At 41.6% G+C, this 24,428-nt stretch overlaps 1 protein-coding gene and 1 long non-coding RNA gene across 2 annotated transcripts; both read right to left on the bottom strand.

Annotated features, from left to right (window-relative positions):
* Window positions 1-13,903: 13,903 nt before the first annotated feature.
* LOC148699859 (uncharacterized) lies at window positions 13,904-16,260 on the bottom strand. Its single transcript, XR_016398557.1, has 3 exons — window positions 16,240-16,260; window positions 15,669-15,723; window positions 13,904-14,208 (listed from the first exon to the last, which is right to left on the bottom strand). It is a non-coding gene; the product is annotated as an uncharacterized LOC148699859 (long non-coding RNA).
* A 6,457-nt stretch (window positions 16,261-22,717) lies between these two features.
* On the bottom strand, window positions 22,718-24,147 carry LOC103713656 (UPF0481 protein At3g47200-like). The gene has a single exon (XM_008800660.4). It carries the CDS (start codon window positions 23,904-23,906, stop codon window positions 22,998-23,000), a length of 909 nt encoding a protein of 302 aa, XP_008798882.4. The 5' UTR covers window positions 23,907-24,147; the 3' UTR covers window positions 22,718-22,997.
* Window positions 24,148-24,428: the final 281 nt, after the last annotated feature.

Below are 24,428 nucleotides of genomic sequence, written 5' to 3'. Positions count from 1 at the left end.
CGGTCGATTGCTTTGCTTTGTAGGTCGCCATGTAGCACCGCTTGGCTGCCATCTGACCTCCGCGGACCTCGCCTACTCCTTGGTTGGTAGGGAACCGCAAGAGCAAGTGGTAGGTTGAGACTATAGCTCGGAGGGCATTTAGCCCTGGTCGTCCGAGGATAGCATTGTAGGCCGAAGACAGGCGGACCACGAGAAAGTCCATCCTCATAGTACTTTCTCAGGGGGCGAGACCAACCGTGACTAGAAGGCTGACCTCACCCTCAACCGAGACTGAGTCCCCGGTGAATCCGACCAACGGGGCATTTATTTTCCGAAGCTGACTTTCCGCTAAACCCATTTTTTGGTAGGCTTGGTAATACAAAATATTTGCTAAGCTTCCATTATCAACTAAGACCTGCTTTACATGAAACTTGTTTACAACCATGGATATGACCACAGCGTCGTCGTGAGGAGTCTCAACTCCTTCTAAGTCCTCCTCCGAGAACGAGATGGCTTCGAAGGTGCGTGGGCGCTTCAGAGGGGTCCTTTCCTCGGTTAATTCTCCAGCCGAGCCTCCTCCTCCAATGACATTGATGGTTCCGGCGATGGGCCTGTTGTCATTTGGATTTTCGGGCGGCACGGCATTTTCCACCAGCCTCCTTTCCTCATGTCGGTTCCTTACAAACCGATTGAGTACCCCACGGTGAATAAGCACCTCGATCTCATCTCGGAGTTGGAAATAGTCTTCCGTGTCGTGGCCGTGGTCCCGATGGAAGCGGCAATACTTCCTGGGGTTGCGCGGGACTCCTAAATCCCGCATTGGAGCCAGAGGTCGGAAAAAGTTCCGACCCTCAATCTCCATTAGGATCTCGGTCCGAGGTGCGTTGATGGGTGTGTAGTTCTCGTACCTTTTCGAGTGCATTCGGGGCCGCGGCGGGGACCTCGGTCAGGGCGGGGACCTTGGTCGAAGCTGTCCCCGCTGTCGGGGCGGACTTCTCAGCCGAGGGAGATTCTTCTCCCAGCGGGGGGATCGGCTCCTCTGGCGGCCACGCTCCTCGCGGCGCTTCTTTTGCTTCTTTGAGCCTGCTCGGTCGCACCCCGCCTGGAGGCGACTGCCTCCTCGGCCTTTGCATACTTCCGAGCCCGGCCAGTATTTCGGTGAAGTCAGCCGAAAAGCTCTTTTCAATTGAGAAAAGAAATCTGTAGGAGCGAGCCCCAGTCTTTAACGCCGACATGGCTATCGACTGGTCGAGCTCACGTATTTCCCAAGTTGCGGCGGTAAAGCGGTCGAAATACTCTCTAAGAGATTTCCCCTCTTTCTACTTAACATCCAGGAGGGAGTCCGATGTTCACCGTTGGCGTCGGCTGGCAGCGAAATTGGTGGCGAACTGCCTGCCGAGCTGCTCGAAAGAGGATACCGTGCTCGGTTTCAGCCCAGAAAACCAAAGCCGAGCTGTCCCCCGGAGAGTCGCTGGGAAGGCTTTGCAGAGCACAGCCTCCGAGGACCTTTGTAGTGCCATGAGAGCTCGGTAACTCTCCAAATAATAGAGGGGGTCGGTGGTCCCATTGTAGGGCTCCACTTGGGGCATTTTGAACCTTGGAGGAATCGGCTCGTCCTCGATCTGGCGAGAAAGGGGACTTGGTGGTAAACTCAAAGTCACCCACGCGCCTCGCCTTCCTGCTCTGAAGCGCCTCAATCTGGCGCTCGAGGTTCTTGACCTTCCTGTCGAGCTCCCCAGCCTGGGGAATTATTATAGTGGTTTACTCCGGTTCGTGGCGGTCTGGGGCCGACTCAATTTTAGAAGGCTGCAGCCTTCGGTCTATGCTTCTCCCCGGCATTTCTCTCCGGGGAGACGTCCGGATCGAGCCTTGGCGACAGCTCCGTTCCTCGTCATTAGCCCCCGAGGGGCCGTGGGGATTCCGGCCCTAGGGCATCGGCCCATTTGGAGGATGCACTGGCTGAGCTTGGGCCTACAGAGGCGGTCCAGGCGCAGCTCCCTCATGTTGCAGGTCTTGGACGGCTGCGGCCAAGGCCTGGACCTGCTGTACCAGGATGTTGAACTGTTCCAGGTGAACTTGGGGGATCCGGTCAGCTAGAGGCGGCGAGTTCTGGACTGAGTGTCCAGGACTTGGTGGAAGATGCTGGGAAGCATTGGAGGCTCCCTTACTTCTCAACTTCATAGCCGCAACTCGGGCCCTTCCTCTAGCGCCAATTGTTGCTGGAATATGGACCCGGGGGCGACCACTGGGCCAAGAAGGTGGGGCTCCGATGAGAATCGGCGAGCTTCGGGTGGCGGCGGTCCGTCGGCGGGCGGCGTCCTCCGTAGGACCTACAAGAAACCGGTGGCTGGGGTTTACGGCGCCGGCTCTCCGATGCTTAAGTCAGAGGGAAGAAAAATAAGTAGAAGCAATAATCTGTCCAGAGTTTTCGCCCCCTCCTTTATGGTAGAGGGGTTCCCCTTTTATAGTGCTGGGTTACCTGTGATGCGACGGGACCAGGCTGCCGTATGGCTGAGCACGTCGCATGAATTAGCACACGATCATGTGAATTAATGCCTTGCCGTAGAGGATGAGGTCGGGGTCAGGGAGTTGTCGCGGCTGACTAAATGCGGTCGAGCTGACTTACCGTGGAGGATTGGAGATCCGCAGACAGCGGGAGCCATGCGCATTAATTGTTGAGTAAGCCGGAGATCTGCAGAGACCATACGCATTAATTGTTGAGTAAGCTGGAGGTCTGCAGAGACCATGCGCATTAATTGTTGAGTAAGCTGGAGGTCTGCAGAGACCATGCGCATTAATTGTTGCGTAAGCCGCCCAAGGCGTGGTTCCGAACTGGGCCGTAGGAGGATGTGACAGTAGCGGGGCAGTTGGTGAGGTCTGACTTCTAGGGATCGGATGCCTTCCGAGATCGGGCGCTTTTTAGGTCGGGCGTTCCGAGGTTGAGAGTCCAGGGTTGGGCGCCTGGTAGGGCGTCAGGTGGTCCGAGGTCGGGCGCTAGGTCGGTCGTCCGAGGTCGGGCGCTAGGCCGGTCGTCCGAGGTCGGTTGTCCGAGCTCGGGCGACCAGGTCGGTCGCCCGAGGTCAGTCGTTCGGATTAGGGCACTTCCGATCACGTGCTAGCGACGCGCCCATGTACTTGGGGGACTTGTATTTTCCCCAACACATCACAATATGCATAACAAAACCAATCCAAATGCATCTTTAACCCCATGACTGCACTCCTCCAACCTCAACCTTTCTTCATCATCCTAAAAGCTTAATCATAAGATAAAGATAATAACAAAAGAATGATTTTGATTGCATAGGAACAAAAAACAATCACTACGTTCTTCAATCTACATAATAATAAATGCAAATAGTATGAGAGAAAATTATACGAGGGGTTCTAAAAATGTACCTCCTCCACCCAGGGCAGCATCATGCCATAAAGGATGGAAGAAGAGACGTTAAAACTCTGACACCCGAAACCTTCCTTCTTAACATTTCTCTTCTTCTGTTTCTTAACGGAGTACAGGGTGGATTTTTTTGTCCTCCCATAAAATCTCAGGGCTAAATTTACCAACCGGTTGGCGGGCTAAACTACCACTACATTGTTCCCCAAATAACATCACCGATTTTGTGCTGCGGCCTCCGATTTGGGGAAAACGGGTTGAGGGTATTTTGGGCATAGACTGGTTCCTCACCGTCTCGCAGTGGGTGACCGGTTCAACCGGCTGGAGAGCAGGGCTTGACGGTAACGGGTCACGGGCAACTCTGGAGACGTTACGGATCCCCGTTAGGCGAGGGTTTTTCAGTTACGGTTACCGTTACGTCTTCGATTTTGAATGTGCTGTAAATAGAAAGAGGTCTAAATTTTAATTATTGGGGTAATAAAAGGAAATAATTGGCGGACTATTTATTTGATAATCACATCAGCTCTTTCAATTAATGCACGAGAGAAAAATTCATTGATTCAACACATGACATGTGTCTCTCTCTTGCCATGTGGGTTAGCCTATCCACTCATAAAATTATGTTAATGCTAACAAGTTGCCACTAATATTGTATTAGAACATGGTTAGACAAAACTAAGGGTTTTGTTGTTAGATATGATAACTGGTCAAGATACTTGTCGTTAGATATAATATGGCCAAATTAAAATTATAGCTATATTGTAAATAATGATGTCTATTTGGTTCATGGCGAATTCATATGCATTGATTATTATTATATAAATTGAGAACTAATTTGAACCAAAAATTATTAAAACTTTTGCTATTGTTGTTTTAATTGTACGTGCGAATTTCCACTGTTGATTGACAATTTCCAGCCAAAAATTAAGAAATGATTTAGATTAAAAATCCAACAGTTTTTTTTTGTTGTTTTTTAAAATTTGAGTAAGCAATAACCAATCCAAACCAATCTAATTTGGCTTGGGTCGAGTTACCAAAAATTGGAGTCAACTCAAATTAAGAAAATCATGAAAAATTTATTACCTTTTTCAAATTTCTTGGTAACTTGAGAATCAACCCAAACTAACCTAATCTGACTTCAATCAAGTTGATTCATGGTAAAAAAATTGAGAACCAATTGGGATTCAAGGAAAATCATGGTTCTCATTTTTTTAATATTTTTGTAATAAATAATTGGCCTGAACCAATCATATATTGATTTTAGTTTATTTCAACTACGAATTGTGGTTCCAAATTTGAGAATCAATAGGACTTATATAAAAATAAAGAATCTTGATTGGTAAACCAAGAACCAGTTTGAACTAATCTAATCTTGATTGGTTTCGACTAAATTGGTTCTCCTCATTAATCCGAATGCGATTCAAAAATTGAATTGGTTGGGATTAAAAAATGATCAAAATCTTTTACTATTATTTTTGTTAATAATTGGGTAACCAAGAACCCATCCAAGTCATCTTTGTTGTTTTCTCACTATTGATTGATCCAATTGCGGTTCCAAAAATTGAGAATAAATTACAATTATCAAAAATATCAGCAAATATCTATATCTAATATTTGGGGAAACTAGAAAGTTCAAAAAGAGATCAAATTTAAATGGTTAACCTAAATTCACTTCTCCCCTCCTAACTTTCCCTATTTGTTAACAATGGATAAGTCTAAGAATGTTCTATATCACAAATATGTCCGTATCTTGGAAAGTCCAATAGCACATACATAAAGTATTTGTTGAAGTGAACACTCTTCATGGAAACCAAGTTACAAAGGGGAGTTTTATTTAACTTCAATTTTTAAGTACCCATTCTACGATAGCTATTATACATATCATAATTACTCTTGGGCTTTATAACAATAACATAGTTTTTTTTTATTAATTTGTAACATAGTTAGATAATCTAAAATACATATTGAACAAGGTAGAATGAACAAAGGTATCTCAAATATATCTCAGGAACAACCAAATAATGATTTTCCATGAGATACTTAAGTAACCAAACCACATCCTATTATAGTTATTTCCCTAAATTCAGTCATCAACTATTATTTGTGATTCATATATTCATTGATTGCATATCATGAGATAGTTTAGTACTAGAATATATGAAATGTTAGTTGAAACCAATTTTAAGTTCCATACACTATATTTATATTGATATGTTTATTTCTATGTAGGTGATAAAGCAATTGTTGGAAGAATTTACGGTTGATAAGGACTCTTTAAAAGCTAGGTATACTATTATTTCACCATAACAATTTAAAATAGCAATTAAATTATATGCATGTAAAATAGTTAGTAAATATATATAAGTAATTGTAATAATACACCTTCTTATATTACAATCATTTATAGTTGGAGATCCATGGAGGGGGATTCCACATATAGCATAGAGCAAACCAAATTAAGTTACATATATCATAACTTCATGAGGTAGGATCATTTAGAAAGCAACTTCTTGTATATATATAAGGTAGCTGTATACTTTTTTTTCCATTGTGTTATTGCATATTTAATAGATCCTATATAACACATGTACGATTACTTGTTTCATAGATGGTTAAAATTTAAATATAAAAATTATTATGCTAGTTTTGAATTTCATATTTCTACTGGGATGAGGTAGCTAAAGTATCTTTTCATTTGCAACATAAAAGAATTATTGGAGTGATAATTAGAGGATTTGTTATCTTAATTCTTGCCATGTCCACATATCACAAATGTGGTATCTTTGGTAACATTTGAAAGATTGTGTTTATGGATAAAGAGGTAAAAAATATACTTTAACAATTTCATGAATAAGTGACTCTATGATTTCCTATATCTATATTTTTTTCATAAATAAGGGCTTGGAAATTTAAGCTTTTGTCATAAACGACAATTTGCATAGATTTGAGTGCTTACAAAATGGAGAATTATATTGGATTAAGAATGTTGTTGCAAATAATGTAGAGTAAAGAAATGGAATTGTTGATAACAATTTTCAATTAAAATTGAAACCCAATATCCAAGTCATCAATACCAAAGCAGATGATATAGGTATTTAGCTTACAAAAATAATTTTGTGTCACTTTCTTCTTTAGCTACTTCATAGATTAAGATATAAATTTGATAAACAATTTCAAATATAATAATGCTTTCATAATTTTGTAAAAAAAAAGAGAAAAGTTTGCACAACCTTTGAAATGCATGATAGCTATTACCATAGATGTTCTTGGACTAGTCATACATGTTGGTGGAACAACCTCAACAGCTCTAGGGCAAACTAAAAGAGATATCATTGTTTTTATAGAAGGTATGATATCAAAAATATTTATATATCATTGTTTTTATAAAAAGTATGATATCAAAAATATTTATATTCATAAATTTAAAGATATCATTAATAATGTCAAATATTTCTTGTAACTTTTGCAACTTTATTCAATGACTATTACCTTATGGCATCATTTCAAATGCAGCTTCGAAAATACACTACAACTATGATAACCAACATACCAATCTTGCTAGGATTGTGTTAAAGGCAACAAAATATACAGGTATTACATTGATAATGAGATAATTGTTTTATAGAAAGTCAAAATATTAAACGTTGAAACATTTCTTTTCCAAGGGTGGTTTGTCAACAATTGACATCAAGAACTTGCAAGTAAACCCCTACATTAGCGAGTATTATGGACATTAGTCGTGGTAACTATTAATATACCAAATTCATTTTGTAAACATATTTTCTTATTTTAGTAAATCTACTTTTTGATGTTTTATTTCAAACTTGATAGGTGGTTAGATAAATTTATGGATTGCCGGCCAATATTTTGGCACGTGCAAAAATAATTACTCTATGGTCAATTCATAGTATACCTAACACATTCTCCATGATAACTAAACATTTCTCCTTATTTGCAGAGGATTGGGCTGAAAAGTTTCCTTTAGAGGAGAGATTGTGGTTTTATATATAGAGGGAGAGAGTGACATGCAAAGTTGAAAAGAGATTGGTGAGACATCTTTTGTGGTAAGGGAAGATAATTTTTTTTATATGTGGAGCCTCTTTTGCGAGCGTCTTTGAGAGTGGAAGCCAAATCTATTGTTTTGACCTTTGTTTTCTCTTAAATAAATTTATTTTCTCTTCCAAATTTTTTCCTCCACTATTATTTTCTCCTTGCAATTCTTTGTCAATATTTTGTTTGGTGTTTGTTTTGGATCTTCAGTCAGTATGGTCAATCTACTCTGGGTAGCATGCTGTTCTGCATGGTATTAAAGCGAGATTGGAGAGTGGTCAAATGGTTTGCGGCTTCGATCAGATTTATTTGGAGCACAATTTTTGGAGCGGCGACTTAATTTTTGGTGGTCATATGTTCGTAGCTCAATATGGTTAAAAAGCTTTCAATAATTTCCTATGCAGTTGTGCAAGCATGTGGATTCTTGTTTTAATGATTTAAGAGGTGAATCATTATAGCTGATGCTACTACCTTTTCTCTCAATAGGTTCCATATGCCTAACCTTACCAACATCAATATGGCTGCTTTTGCCACTATCGCTTTTCTCTATAAGTTGAACCATGCCCATTATCCAATTTGGAAGACTACTATCAAATCTTATTTGATCAGACAAGATTCATGGGATATTTTGGATGAGTCAAAGATGATACCAATAGATACTCTTGACGACGAGGTTGCAAGAAAAAAATCTGAAATATAGAAATGTGATGTGGATTATTCAAGTTTTTGTTGCTAGAAAAAATTATTTTTGTATCCAGGATATAAAGAGCCGAAGAAAGTATGGGATATTCTTGCAACCATCCACTCAAGTTCTAGCAAGGTAAACATAAGTAACCTGAAGAGTGGATTTTGGTTCTAGGAACCTGAAAGAAAAATAGAATTGGTTTAAAGATAAATATTTGAATCAGTGAGAGCTTGATCAATTAGATATTGGTTCAACTTTGAAGACTCAAAGGATAGCAAAATTGATCAACTCAAAAATCTACCAAGTCTAGAAGAAAATCTGGAGTAGAAGGTGCTTGATTAGGTGGATATTGTATCAAGTTTAAACGAGAGCATGATTGACGAACCAATTGATTCTGAAGTTTCTCAAGAAGAGTCAAAAAATACTACAACTAATCCAGTCGTAGAAATTTATATTGATGAATCAAATCACACAAAAGAGTCTTAAATCGAAGCTATCCAAGATATAGTTGTAGATATTTAGTCAACTATGAGGATGAAAAGCTAACTAATTTGGAAGTAGTTTCCGAGATCAAGTAGGAAAAAGACATGCTTAGCGAAGATGATACATGTTGTGTATTTGTATTCAATAAGTTTGTTGGTACATCAATCAATTTTGAAGCTTCTCTAAAGTTCGAGCTGTTAGAAGATTCTATGCATGAAGATTTGATTCCAAATGTAGGAGCAAGCTATATGCAAATGCTTGAAGCTACTCAAGTGGAGGCATATGAATATAGCCAAAGTTTTACTGCTGATTTTATAGGTGTGCAAGTAATGGTTAATGCTCTAGTAAGCAATGATTATAGCAAGCAACTTGATGTTTGAAGATATGAGTTATATGCTCAACAAAATCTTGACATAGTAAACATAGAGTCAATGCTGAGGAGAAGTGTTAGAGAACATTATCGATTTCAACATACTCATTGAAAAGGACGAGCCAGCAAAGTAGTTATTGTTCAAGCCAATGAAAGAGTTATACAATTCAATTGTTGGTTTGACAAGTTATTACATGTTGCTATTACTAGGCAAATATTGGCAATGGTTAGTATCGCTTTTCACAATATCGACAAGTCCAATATTGTCGACATGGACTTCATAATAAGGGGGAGTGTTGCCCAAGGTGACAACCCAAGAGGAGGGTGAATTGGATTTTCTAAGAATTATGACCCCAAATTAACTTATAGATAAGTGCGCAATTTAACCTATGTGAAAGGTATAAATGCAGTGGAAGCGAATGTAATTAAGCTCTAGGCAATCACAAGTAAATCAGTAAGAAATTAAGCTAGAGCAACTACACAATGCAAGGAGAAAAGTAAAGCAAGAAGCACAAAAGAACACAATGCAAACATAAGCAAGTATAGTGGTTTGGTGCACTCCAAGGCACTTACGTCTACTCCCCAAGCATCCCCTTGGAAATTCACTATAATCCTGCAAATTATAGTTGGATTGTTTTACCGAACTCACAATCCAAAAATTCACACAGTTGGTTTTTCCAAGCTCACCAACAAAACCCTCACAGTTGGTTTTTTGGGCTTACCAACAAAACCCTCACGGTTGGTTTTTTAGGCTCACCATCAAAACAGAGAATAAGTAATTCAAAATTTAAAGCTCCTTAAATGAATAAACAAAACAACTATGCACTAAAGAAAGAGAAGAGAATTGATATCACTTGAAGGCACTTTTTTTTTCTTCGCTGAGATTGCTTCACTCTTTAATGGGTTGGTTGAGCTCTTGAAAGCACTTAGGATTTCTGCTCAACACTCTTCTTTTTGGGTTCGAACTAAAGCAATGAATGAACTCTCTTAGTTTTGCTCTTTCTCTTGAATGCATATCTAAATTCTCACAAGATGGTTTTTCTGATGAATAGTAGCTCTTAAATACTTCTCCAACCTCCAAATAGTAGTTACTAGCCGTTGGATTGAAGAAACTAGTCATTGGAGCCTTCAAAAGTACTTCAACAGAACTAGCCGTTAGGCTGTCGGTTGAGCTGGGGTCGACTCGAGCAGATCTGGGGTTGACTCGAGTGGATCTGGGGTCGACTCGAATCCATAATCCAACTTGTTTTTACTGGGTTGTGTCATTCTTTTTTTTAAACCAAATATTGATGCAATTTGAAAACTAGACATTGCGAACAGCAATTATAAGATGGAATTTAATATCATACTACAATCTATACTTTATTAGAAAGTGCATTTGTTTGGATTTTTCAAATTCATCCACGAATAAAATATTTATTGGTTGATGAACAAAATTCAATTACAATGATCTATATTGGTAGTATTGAAAACAAAACAAGAACAAAAATTAATCTTTTTTGTATCCTAATCCTACATTCAATAGATGTTTCTACTCCAAATTTCCTTCTATCAATAATAAGCACTCTTAAATAATTTTATTTTTCATCTAACTCTATATCCGTCTCTAGCATTCTCATCCATCTTGAATCTCCATCTCACATTTTAATTTTTAATTTTTAATTTTTATTTAATATTATTTTTAAATTTTTGTTACTAAATGTGTATTGTATGTACTTGTATTGTGTTGTAGTTGTTGTGAAAAGTTAAAAAAGCATCTAATACAACATTTTCAGATAAAGTGTAAAATTCACTTAGATTAGTATACTTAAGAGAAGATTCACCTCGGTTACATAGTACATTAAATTGGGGGGGGGGGGGGGGGGGGGGGGGGGGGCGCCTGTTCATGTGTGTGTTATTTAATGACTTTATGTAATGTAATGTTTATATAAGAGTAGGAGCTGAAAATTAATAAAAAAGAATAATGGATGCTTTTTGCTAGATTGAAAAATCAATGTTTGAAGCTCCTGAAGTGACATACATTGTATATCTTATTTCCATCAAATTAAATATATATAGTTCATATATGGAACAGTAGCAATATGCTAATGTGAATAGATCATTAGGATTGCGTTGGCTAATTTTTAAGAATTTTTTCAGATTTTGTTTATAAGAATACAATTTATTATGATGAACATATAGTCGTACAAGAAATGTAGCCTATGCTAGAGGAAGATAAAGATACACAAGATGCCCAAATAGAGACAGTTGCATGGTAAATATTTGGTGTGTAAAATGTTCATGATTAGAAACATGAATGGTTGTGATGAGAGTTGGAATTATATTGAATGGTGACAAGCAAATGTCATTCAGATCCATTAGAATGGAAACCTGTTGTTCTTATAGCCAACTATATATTTAGACCTTTCCCTCTGAGTAAATAAAGTGAATTATATTCTCTTACTATAGATATAAGCCTTCATTTGACTTTCTGAGAAAGGCATCAAGATTAAACAAGCATAACTCTATGATAGACTCCCTTCCCTAAATAACAAGTCAGACATTGATTGGCCTCTCGATCTATCTAAGAGGAAACATAGCAATCTAGTGGAATTGTTCAAAAGTATAGATCCTGTGGATAAGAAACTTGACCAATAGTCTAGATTGCTTTTATATAACAAAAATCATGCCTAAAGCCCTTTTTCCATCAAAACCCTATATCCATGCCTCTTATCTATGATGTCAGCATGTTGTAATGCTGGCATTATTGGTCAGACTGGCCGATCGAATTGGTTCAATCAGTGAACCGCTGAATCGACGAGGGCACTGAGTCACCTTTTGGTTCGTTTTATAATTCCTTGGACTTCTCAATAGCCACCACAACATTTTCACAATTTGGACCCAAGAATCAAAAAATATTCTCAAGGCAATTTGATCCTCACCATTTCTTTTCATTTGGCTGTAATTGTCAAAATATGGTTGTTTCAATTACAATCCCTAGTGATCTTAAACCTAAGCTCTGATACCACCAAAAATGTCACGCTTTGATCCCGGAGCGCGGCAGACGCCGCACGCCCGCACAGCGGACCGCACATGTGTGCAAGGCAGCTGATCATATCGAAGCAAATACAAATACTTAAAATTGACATAAATAATTAAAATATTCAAAGCAATCTTATAAAGTTTCAAAATAACAAAACAACATAATTCAAATGTCCAAGCTAATCTAAAATGCTAATAACTAAAGGAATCATCAGAAAATCTAACGCACTCCCCAATCCCGTGCGATCAAGCCTCTAGATTGGCGATCGACGGAGGCGGCGGATCCCGACTGCAGGTGGCTTAGTCCGGCGGTCAAGCGGCGGGACGATGCTTCTGGCAAAGAAAGGGGATGGATCTCGGAACAGGAGAAGCGGAGGAAACCAAAAATCCAAAGAAAGAAGATGACCCAGGGTGGAGAAGCTCGGTGGGGTGGCGCACGCAGTCACCGGAGGAGAAGGAGGGAGAAAAGGGAGGAGAGGGTCAGTGGTGATCTCAGGAGGAATGGGGGTTTTTTATCACCCCATTGTAACGGCTCTCCACTGCGGGAATCGCGGCGGTCGAGCGAAATCCGCAGCCATGGATTGGCTGCAGATTGCCTGGAGGAGGGTGCCGTGGTATGCCCGTGGTGCCTTCGCCGCGATTGCCCCCAGAGGAGATGAAGAGGATCGCAATCACGATCCTCTGTTCCGACTCCTTCCAAAATAGGAATGGGGCTGAAGTCAGCCGGGGCAACTGACTTCAGCCCCGTATCTCACAAAAGGTTTGGCGGCGAACTTCTTTTAACCTTTTCTACTCACTTGGGAGAAGTTTGAAGAATCTCCAATGCTTTCTTGGGAGTGGTGGCATTAGCCACCTTCTCAAACATGTCATCATCCATGCCTTGCTGGATGATTGAAAAAACATTTTGATCCTTCTTTCTATTCCTCTCCAAGGCACTCTTTTTGGCTTGATTTAACAAGCTTTATCTTGAGGCTCTTTATAGTCTTTGCCGATAACTTCCCATGTTCCTCTTTATCTAAGTAAGGCTACATTCGAATTGCCCAGTCATCAAAGTTGTCATTGGTGAGGTGTGAGTATTGGAATGGAAGTCTACTCTTTGTATATCTATCTTCTCCACCAAACTCACAAGGCTCTAGTACCACTTTGTTGGAAATGTCGTAGGCTCTTACTTGCACGTGGAAATAATGAAGCGGATACTGCAACTCACAAATGGCTTGGTAATGGGGGATTCAGAGTACTACAGAGATACTTGTAGAGGCATTTTATATTCATAAAATAAACCCATGTTTTAATTCCCATTTTCATGACTATTTAATTCCCATACATGTATGAAAATGAAACGTGAAGAGACAAACAAGATTCTGGAACTTCATGAACCTGTATTTACCCAGAATTAATATAAAATTCATGATTATATTCCAACAAGAAAGCCCATCAAAACAAAAGAAAGAATCATCAAGCATGCATCGAAGGATGAAAGAGTCAACTTATGGCAAGAGACTGAAGCGATCACCAATGATTATAGCTAATGACAGAATAACAGATCTGTGTGAAGCTGGGAATGAGGAGGACCGCAGCGGCCACCATCAGGAGGCTCAACCATGGACTGGAGAAATCATTGAGCTTTAGATCAGCATACCACCTTGTCCATCTATTCCATTTGCTGTTGTGGTATCTATTCACGTCAACAAGTATGTGATCCAAATACGTCGACTTACGAACTTCAGCCCTTGGACTCAACTTGCTGAAGAAAAAGGCCGCATCCCTGCTGGTGGGTAGGCTGTTCAACAGAATCCCACTCCTTTCAAGCAGATTCGCATCATCTTCGGTCTTTATCAGGCATTCCATGTGTCACGCCCCCGGCCCGAGATCGCGAGCCGGGGGTCGCGCCAACCGCCGCACACCTGTAGGAAAACTCTCCCCCACAAGCATGCAAGGCATCTAAACCAAACACCTCAATTATGAAATTCTAAAATAATTTAACTGAATAAATGCAATCTTATTCCATTGACTAACTCAAGTCATAAGGTCTCACAAGTCTAAATACGCAGCGGAATAATCATTTACCAACATGCAGAAATCTAGTTCTTAAAATAACAAAAGTCACTAATTATAATAAATGTCCATAATAACAAATCAACTTAAATAACCCTAATCTAAGATAACTTGTGCCACAATCCTTCTAGTCGCTCTCCCATTTTGAATCCCCAATAGACTAGTTCTCGAAATCTGTAAAACAACAAAAGATGGTATAATGAGCTAGACAACCCAGTAAGTAATGAACATTCTAGCTAGATAAATCAAGCAATAATATGTGGAAAATAAATAAATATGCAGTTCCAAAGTATAAGTCAAATATTTTTAAATTCATAAGATTCTTTTCGCGGTTTCAAGATTCTTTCACATATTCAATTCATCTTGTCGATCCTGGACTATGACCACATGTTTCCTGTGGCAGGGTCATCAACACCGACTAATCTTCTTACGGTGAGTCCTTCAGGACAGTCAATTGCCAACGTATCTGCCCCCATTGGCAGGGTCCTCAACATAGCCAGGTCGAAGTTTAGTTTGTTCTCTATTTCATATTTCAGTTATATAAAAAAAATATACAGTGTCAAAACCAAATGTCGTTCATATCTTAATTTCTTTCAATTTATTAGATTCAACTCAACAGCCATGAACTATGACCACATGTTCCCTGTGGTAGGGTCATATCTCCGACTATTCTTCTTGCGGTACCAATGTATTAGCCACCATTGGTAGGGTCCTCAACATAGCCCGACTGCAAGTCTGAATCTATTTCAAGTCATAATCTTTTCTTATATTATGTTCGATGTTCCAAGTCGAAAAGTATAATATCCGAGCAATTAAATACAATTCAAATCAGAAGCAAATACGTTCAATCAGAATCATACAATATTCTAAATATATATATATATATAATCCATGCATCAAATTCGAAATCATGAATAATTCGATTCGTAAAATAGATATTGTCAGGATCAAGCGCTACCATTACACCAAAACCGACCGGTGTTAGTGAAGGTGCAACTCTATTTCCTTAAATCCCACCAAAGGCAGCGCCACGAGTCGACTCCGACCAAGGCCTCGCCCAACCCCGGACTCCGACCTGGCCTCGCCATGGGTTCAGGGACCCCTCAGGTATAACCCACCTACTAACCAGGCCATCGCCGTTGGCAGGCGGCAGGACATGCTGACAGTGACCCTCCCTGTGCTGCTCAGGGACCCCGCGGGTATGGCCCGCACAGCGGCCGAGTATGTCCAACATTCCCCCCCCCAACGCGATGCCTGGGTTTCGAACTCGAGACCTCTGGCTCTGATACCAGTTGTCAGGATCAAGCGCTACCATTACACCAAAACCGACCGGTGTTAGTGAAGGTGCAACTCTATTTCCTTAAACCCCACCAAAGGCAGCGCCACGAGTCGACTCCGACCAAGGCCTCGCCCAACCCCGGACTCCGACCTGGCCTCGCCATGGGTTCAGGGACCCCTCAGGTATAACCCACCTACTAACCAGGCCATCGCCGTTGGTAGGCGGCAGGACATGCTGACAGTGACCCTCCCTGTGCTGCTCAGGGACCCCGCGGGTATGGCCCGCACAGCGGCCGAGTATGTCCAACAGATATATAGTTTGCCGATAAATCTAGAAAAGATTTTACATCACTTACCTTGCGAACGCGATCCACAACAAATCCAATTAATTCCGCAAATCCCTCGCAGAACCTAATATTTAAAAACCATATTCTTCTTTTAAAATTCATCATAATATATATATATATAAAGACTTAAATTTTTAGTATCCTCCCATGGTTGGCCCTGCTGGAGTGCCTAGCACTCCGAGTTTGGGTTCATGCCCGTAAACCACCTCCTCTCTTTATTATTATTATTATTATTATTCTTTTTTTTTCTTTCTTCTTTTCTCTTTTCTTTTTCTTCTTTCTTCTTTTCTCTTCCGACTCCCTTCTTCTCCTTCGGTGAAACAGGGGACCCCATGACCCCCTGTCGCCGCCCCCTCTTCTCTCCTCTCGATCGAACCCAAGGCGGCCGCGGTGGCCGGCCTTGGCAGCGGCAGGAGGTGGCGGAGCAAGCCCGGCCACCTCCGGCGACTGGCGGCGGCGAACACGCCGACGGCTAGAGCAAGCCGTTTTGGATCCAAATCCGGCGATCGGCCGGCTCAAAAACCCCATACACCAAGGCTAAACATCAAAAGAGGAGGAGAAGAAGGCGAGGGACTCTTACCTCAGCCCCGACGAAGACCGGTGGTTCTCCCCCTCTTCGACGGCAATGAAGAAGAAGACCCCTGTACGAACTCAATAGCCCTCTCTCTCCCTCTCACTTTCGGCGGCAACGCGAAGAAGACCCTCCCCCTTTCTTCCTTGCATGCGGCGGCTCTCCTTCGGTGGGCTCAAAGGAGAAGGAGAAGGAGAAGGAAGCCCTAAAACATGGCTCTTCCTTCTTCTTCGGGATGGAAAGAATCCATCCCGTTGCTGCCTCACGTGTGTTGCACGTGAGGCCAAGTATTGAGATTGGGCCGGTCAAGTGGACCGGGGCCAGTTCCAGGGTCTCACATTCCCCCATCCTAAAAGAAATTTCTTCTCCGAAATTTTCGTACCTATAGTTTCAAAAAGTTGAGGGTATTTCTGCTTCATCTCATCTTCCAGTTTCCAGGTAGCTTCTCTTCCTGAATGATGGCTCCATTGCACCTTGACATAAGGTATGACACGGTGTCTCAAAACTTGATCTTTTCTGTCCACTATCCGCACTGGATGATCCTTATATGATAGATCTTCTCTAACTTGTAAAGGCTCAAGCTCCGTGACATTACTTGGGTCTGGTATATATTTCTTCAACATTGAGATATGGAAAACATCGTGTACACCAGCCAGAGAAGGCGGCAAGGCAAGTTTATAAGCCACCTTACCAATTCTTTCTAAGATCTCGAACGGACCAACAAATCTGGGATTCAATTTTTCTCGAATACCAAATCTTGCAACTCCCTTTGTAGGTGATATTTTAAGAAATACATGGTCACCAACTTGAAATTCTAATTCTCGTCTTCTATTATCTGCATAATTTTTCGGTCTACTTTGTGCAGTCCGAAGGCGGTCTCTGATTAGCTGAATTTTCTCAACTATTTGTTGTACAAGTTCAGGGCCCAACAATCTTCGTTCACCAATATCATCCCAACAAATTGGCGAACGACATTTTCTTCCGTATAAAGCTTCATAAGGCGCCATCTGTACGCTACTCTGATAACTGTTATTATATGCAAATTCTATCAGAGGTAGATACTCATCCCAAGAACCCTTCATATCTATGACGCAAGCTCTCAACATGTCCTCGAGTATCTGAATGGTCCTCTCAGACTGACCATCGGTCTGAGGGTGAAAGGCAGTACTAAAACATAACTTTGTCCCCAAAGCCTTATGCAAGCTTTTCCAAAATTGTGATACAAATCTAGTATCTCGATCAGACACAATGGATACTGGAATACCGTGCAGTCTCACAATCTTTTTAATATATAATTTAGCTAGCCTTTCCAGACCGAACCCAACTTTGATAGGCAAAAAGTGTGCCGATTTGGTTAGCCTATCCACTATCACCCACACGGTATCGTTAGAACTGGGAGTCTTTGGCAGTCCTGTTACAAAGTCCATGAAAATTTGTTCCCACTTCCATATTGGAATGTCAAAAGGCTGAAGTGGCCCTGCTGGTCTTTGGTGTTCGGCCTTAATCTGCTGACATACTAGACATTGTGCCACGAATTGAGCAATTTCCTTTTTTATGTTGTTCCACCAATACAATTCCTTTAAATCTCTACATATCTTAGTTCCTCCCGGGTGCACTGTATATCCAGACTGATGAGCTTTTTTAAGAATTTTCTGTTTAATTTCCAAATCCATAGGTACACAAATTCTATTCCGATACCTCAAAGATCCATCCTCTTGTATCCCGAATTCAGATATATCTCCTGCTTCTACTGACTCCCGAATCTTCCATAACTGCTGGTCATTACCCTGAGCTGTCTTGATCCTCTCTATGAGTGTCGGCTGAACATGCATATAAGCCAATTGAGTCCCCGAGCCAAGTACTCGGATCTCTAATTCAAGTTTCCTCACATCTTTCAAAATATGTCGTTGGCTAGTAATCAAAGTGGCCATATTTACTATTGACTTTCTGCTTAAAGCATCTGCAACAACATTAGCTTTTCCAGGGTGATAATTAATCATTAGATCATAGTCCTTCAACAATTCCAGCCATCATCTTTGTCTCAAATTTAGTTCCTTCTGGATAAATATATATTTCAAACTCTTGTGATCTGTAAACACCTCGCATCGTACTCCGTAAAGATGATGTCTCCAAATCTTGAGAGCAAAAATCACAGTTGCTAACTCCAAATCATGAGTAGGATAATTTTGCTCATAAGATTTTAATTGTCTAGAAGCATAGGCTACTACTTTACCATGCTGCATCAAAACACAGCCAAGTTCCTTCCTTGAAGCATCACTATAAATTATGAATCCATCATCACCTGTAGGTATAGTAAGAATAGGTGTTGTAACCAATCGCCTCTTTAATTCCTGAAAGCCTCGTTCACAATCTTCAGTCCATTCAAACTTAACTCCTTTTTGAGTTAAGCGAGTCAAAGGTATAGCTATAGAGAAAAATCCTTCCATAAATCGTCTGTAATAGCCTGCCATTCCTAGAAAGCTGCGAATCTCAGGAACATTAGTTGGCCTGTTCCATTGCACTACAGCTTCCACTTTTGCTGGATCCACAGAAATCCCATCTCCGGATATGATATGCCCCAAAAACGATATCTCATTCAACCAAAACTCATATTTCTTTAATTTAGCATAGAGCTTCTCCCTCCTTAAGAGTGGAAGTACGCATCGTAAATGTTCCTCATGTTCTTCTTTTCCTTTTGAATAAATTAAAATATCATCAATGAATACCACCACAAATCGATCTAGAAAGGATTTAAATATTCTGTTCATTAAGTCCATAAAAGCTGCTGGGGCATTCGTCAATCCAAAAGGCATCACCAAGAATTCATAATGTCCATAATGAGTTCTGAATGCAGTCTTGGGTACATCTTCCGCTTTGATCTTTAGCTGATGATATCCTGTGCGAAGATCAATCTTAGAGAAAACATGTGCCCCTTGCAACTGGTCAAATAAATCATCTATTCGAGGCAAAGGGTACTTGTTCTTTATAGTGACTTTATTCAATTCTCTATAGTCAATGCAGAGTCTCATGCTTCCATCTTTCTTTTTCACAAAGAGCACTGGAGCTCCCCAAGGTGACACACTAGGTCGTATAAAACCTTTGTCCAGTAAATCTTGCAACTGATCTTTCAATTCTTTTAATTCAGCTGGGGTCATTCAATAAGGAGTTTTAGAAATCGGACCTGAACCAGGTACAAGATCAATAGTGAATTCAATTTCTCTGTCCGGTGGCAATCCTGATAACTCCTCGGAAAAGACGTCCGAAAATTCATTCACTATAGGAATATCCTCTATCTTTAGTTCATCTTGTTGTATATCAATTACTGAGGCCAGATAACTTGTACATCCTTTCCTTAACATTCGTCCAGCTTGCAAAGCCGAGATAATATGAGGAAAAGCAGTTCCCTGGTTTCCACAGAAATTGAATGCCGGTTCCACCGAAATTTAAAAGTTTACCCTCTTGCCATGACAGTCTACTGAGGCATGATAGGTAGCAAGCCAATTCATCCCCAGAATGACATCAAAATCATGCATATCAAGTACAATCAGATCTATAGGTAACTCCCTATCTATTATTTCAATTTTACATGACTTGCATATAACATTAGTGCTCAACATACCGCCTACTGGTGTCTCCACATAGAACTTAGTGGTCATGGATTCACACAATATGTCATGTATTTTGACAAAGTTTGAGGATATGAATGAATATGTGGCACCAGGATTAAATAAGACATAAGCATAAATATCAGATACAGGAATAGTACCTGTCACCACTGCATTAGAAGCTTGTATATCTTGCTGTGTAAGTGCAAATACTCTTCCTTGAGTCTTTGGCCTCTGGCTTCCTTCCATTGCCTGCGTAGATTTATTCTCGTTTCTTTGTGGGCAGTCTGCAATTTTATGACCTTTCTGTCCGCAATGAAAACAAGAATCTGTAACCTAGGGACAACTTGCAAATTCATGATTACCGCCACATCTTGAACACTTCCCACTCTCATTTTTGAGATTTCTATCTTTATTTGGCTTCTGAGCTGGATTCTTGAAATTCTTGTTTCCCCCTTTAAATTCAGCAGGTCTGTTTCTTTTCTTTTGGTTTCTTTCCCTTTTAGCAAAAGCTTCGTTGACTTTCCTTTCAATGATTAAAGCTTTATTCACTACAGCAGCGTAGGTAGTCAACTCATAGGGTACCACTTGCTTCCTAATTTCAGTCTTCAATCCCATTTCAAACTTGTGCACTCGGTCTTGCTCATCCTCTACCAATTTCGGAACAAATTTGGCTAGTTCTGTGAATTTGGCTTCATATTCGGCCACTGTCATGCCCTTTGCTTCAAATGGATAAATTCTTGTTCCTTCTGTGTCCTTACACTCCGAGGAAAATATTTATCATAGAATGCTTTTTGAAATTTATCCCAAGTGAGAGGTTCCCCATCATGCTCAAATTTATGCTCCAACATCTGTCACCAATTAAATGCTTCTCCCTGCAACATGTATGATGCAAACAGAAGTTTTTCATTGTCCGGGCATCTTAAGACAGCAAATATTTTTTCCATCTCTGTAAGTCAATTGTCTGCTTCCAAAGGTTCTGTAGTCCCCTGAAAAGCTGGAGGAGCCAGCCTCTTAAATTCAGCTATGCTGCTACGATGTTCACACTGTTCCCCTCGTCCTTGCTGTGGCTGTGTTTGGAGCAACTGCGCTTGTTGTTGGAGCAACTGCTGTTGCATTTGCATGAGGCCCACTATGGTCTGCATAACCTGGCTTAAGCCCGGTTCCTGTCCCGTTTGAGGGCTCATGACTCCCTCCTGCTGAGGGATTGATGGGGACATCAGAGCCCTTCATCCAGATGATCCTGAGCCCCCGGATTGAGCTAGACCCGAATTTGGTCCATTATTTTTCCACCCGGGAGGAGTTGATGGGGACATCAGCTAGGCCACCATTTTATTTACATATTTATTTTACTTTATTTCTAGGCTTATTTGCATTTTAGGGCTTATTTGTGGTTTATTTGTGTTATTTGTGGGCTTATTAGGATTTATTTCTGTGTAAGGGGGTTTATGCAAATTGTGTATTTGGGCCCTATATATAGGGAACTATTTTCATGATTAGGATTTAATGAAGTGATTTGGAATTTTCTTCCACCTACATTCTTTCTTCTCTTTTTCTCCTCTCCTCCTCTATTCTTCCTGCGTCTCTACAACCTCTTATTCCTTCTCCTTCTCTTGTTCTTCCTTCTTCTCCTTTTTCCCCGCACTGGTGCTGCATCAGGAATACTCCCAACCCGTTGGGGTGTGCTGTCAGCATGCCGGTTCGGTGTCTCGTCTGCAGCACTAATAGTAGTCTTTTTCACCCGACGTTGAGGCATCCTGACCTATATGCATCAAATAACAGCAGACTCATAAAAAGAAAGCTCACCGAATTAAATTAATTTTTTTTATATATAAGAATAATCATCACATTCTTCACACCTAACGTCCTAATGTCCCTAGTGTCTACCCACCTACACTCATATCGTGTATGATTCTTTGTCTTAGATTCTATCCATGTATGCTCTGATACCACTTAAGTTGTCAAGTCCCCGGCCCGAGATCGCGAGCCGGGGGTCGCGCCAACTGCCGCACACCCGTAGGAAAACTCTCCCCCATGAGCATGCAAGGCATCTAAACCAAACACCTCAATTATGAAATTCTAAAATAATTTAACTGAATAAATGCAATCTTATTCCATTGACTAACTCAAGTCATAAGGTCTCACAAGTCTAAATACGCAGCGGAATAATCATTTACCAACATGCAGAAACCTAGTTCTTAAAATAACAAAAGTCCACCAATCATAATAAATGTCCAGAATAACAAATCAACTTAAATAACCCTAATCTAAGATAACTTGTGCCACAATCCTTCTAGTCGCTCTCCCATTTTGAATCCCCAATAGACTAGTTCTCGAAATCTGTAAAACAATAAGAGATGGTATAATGAGCTAGACAGCCCAGTAAGTAATGAACACTCTAGCTAGATAAATCAAGCAATAATATGTGAAAAATAAATAAATATGCAGTTCCAAAGTATAAGTCAAATATTTCTTAAATTCATAAGATTTTTTTTGCAGTTTCAAGATTCTTTCACATATTCAATTCATCTTGTCGATCCTGCACTATGACCACATGTTTCCTGCACTCCCCTCTTCTCCTTCGGTGAAACAGGGGACCCCATGACCCCCTGTCGCCGCCCCCTCTTCTCTCCTCTCGATCGAACCCAAGGCGGCCGGCCTTGGCAGCAGCAGGAGGTGGTGGAGCAAGCCCGGCCACCCCCGGCGACTGGCGGCGGCGAACACGCCGACGGCTAGAGCAAGCCGTTTTGGACCCAAATCCGGAGATCGGCCGGCTCAAAAACCCCATACACCAAGGCTAAACATCAAAAGAGGAGGAGAAGAAGGCGAGGGACTCTTACCTCAGCCCCGACGAAGACCGGTGGTTCTCCCCCTCTCCGACGGCAATGAAGAAGAAGAAGACCCCCGTACGAACCCAATAGCCCTCTCTCTCCCTCTCACTTTCGGCGGCAACGCAAAGAAGACCCTCCCCCTTTCTTCCTTGCGTGTGGCGGCTCTCCTTTGGTGGGCTCAAAGGAGAAGGAGAAGGAAGCCCTAAAACAGGGCTCTTCCTTCTTCTTCAGGATGGAAAGAATCCATCCCGTTGCTGCCTCGCGTGTGTTGCACATGAGGCCAAATATTGGGACTGGGCCGGTCAAGTGGACCGGGCCCAGTTTCAGGGTCTCACACCATGAATGCTGCATAGGATGTGACACCAGGTTCGACTTGGGGGCAACATTGCTCAAAGGCGATGAGATCACGGAGAATTGTAATGTTGCCATCATTGAGTTCTAGGAACGGGATCTTCATCACCCCGTTGTGGAATCTTATGTCCAGGACGCTGTGCGAATATCTCGTGTTGAACTCAATAGCAGATCGATCCTGAAGCTCTGTCACGCTAGGAACATATCTTGGGCTGGAGCCCATGAAGTGTATCCTGCGTTGGGGCGGAAGTGTGGATTTGTTCCCGGAAGGACCCAAGGACAAGCGAAACAGGTGCAACAGCTGGAGGACTTGCTCGGGGAGGATAGAGTCATCCCAAGTGCTACCCATATTGCAACGAGTAAAGGAATTGACGGCATAATGAATGATAGTGCCAGCGTAAGCCCCAGCGAACTTCCTGAATTCTTGTTCCCCACCGAGCCCACAGTATAGTTGGACTAAGACGAAGAAAGGGATCTGGTTCTCGAGCATCAGCAAGTCAAGCTTGATTTGGTCTGACGGCCATCCCGGGTAGAGCAACGGGCAAATTATCAATCTGAAAGCATGAAAAATGAAGCAGCTATCGAGCAGTAACATCTCCAAAAAGCTATGGCTGTCCATGGACACGTCTTCTGAGTAGTAGCTGCGAGCCTCTTCCTCCCTCGAGCTCATATCACATAGCCATTTTTCGAGGTTGAGCGAATGCTCGGAGAGAAAGTATTTCACGCACCACCACTTGTCTTTGTCCTTGATCAGCAGCTCTGACTTGCCCCTGTGGTAGGGGCCGATGGCGACCGCGCGCCTTCGGCTGATAATGCTCGTGGCTTTGTCCCCGGAGGCTTTCGGAGACCCTGAAGATGCTGGCTGATTTCCTCGGCTCCTTCTCCCCATATGGCTTGGCGGCCTCCATTTTGTGCCGCACCTCTATGATCCATGCGGCATTTGAGCAGTCAAGGCTAGTGGTCTGGCTCCCTTCCATGATTTCTACCCTCCTTCTTCCTGTTGACATCTTGGGCAAGCAAGGTGCTCCGTCTCTCATCCATCAATTGCTTTCTTAAAGAACGCAGACGGAGACAGACAGAGAACAACCGAAGCAGTGGCAGGGCAAGGCATTTGTTCTTATATATGGATCTTACAGTTATTGTTGATGGAGGGCAAGTTCAGCGACGGTAGATATATAAGCACAAGGAGTACCCGTCCCACTGTATAGTTCGACTAAGGCGAAGAAAAGGATCTGGTTCTCGAGCATCAGCAAGTCAAGTATGATTTGTTGGGACGTCATTCCATGTTCCTTCCCATGTAAATAATCTTGAGAGCTAGCGAAATAAGCAGCCATCGAGCAGTAAAACAATCCCACTGTATAGTTGGACTAAGACGAAGAAAGTGATCAGGTTCTCGAGCATCAGCAAGTAT

Source organism: Phoenix dactylifera, chromosome 15 (assembly GCF_051530095.1).
Source record: "Phoenix dactylifera cultivar Ajwa chromosome 15, Ajwa_hap1_PhDact_Kaust_v1.1, whole genome shotgun sequence".
Taxonomy (NCBI): Eukaryota; Viridiplantae; Streptophyta; class Magnoliopsida; order Arecales; family Arecaceae; genus Phoenix; species Phoenix dactylifera.
This window is presented reverse-complemented; position numbering and strand designations above follow the sequence as displayed.

What these genes read in the sequence shown, in the direction of transcription:
- LOC103713656 (XM_008800660.4), bottom strand. Translation starts at nt 23,906, where the DNA reads ATGGGGAGAAGGAGCCGAGGAAATCAGCCAGCATCTTCAGGGTCTCCG.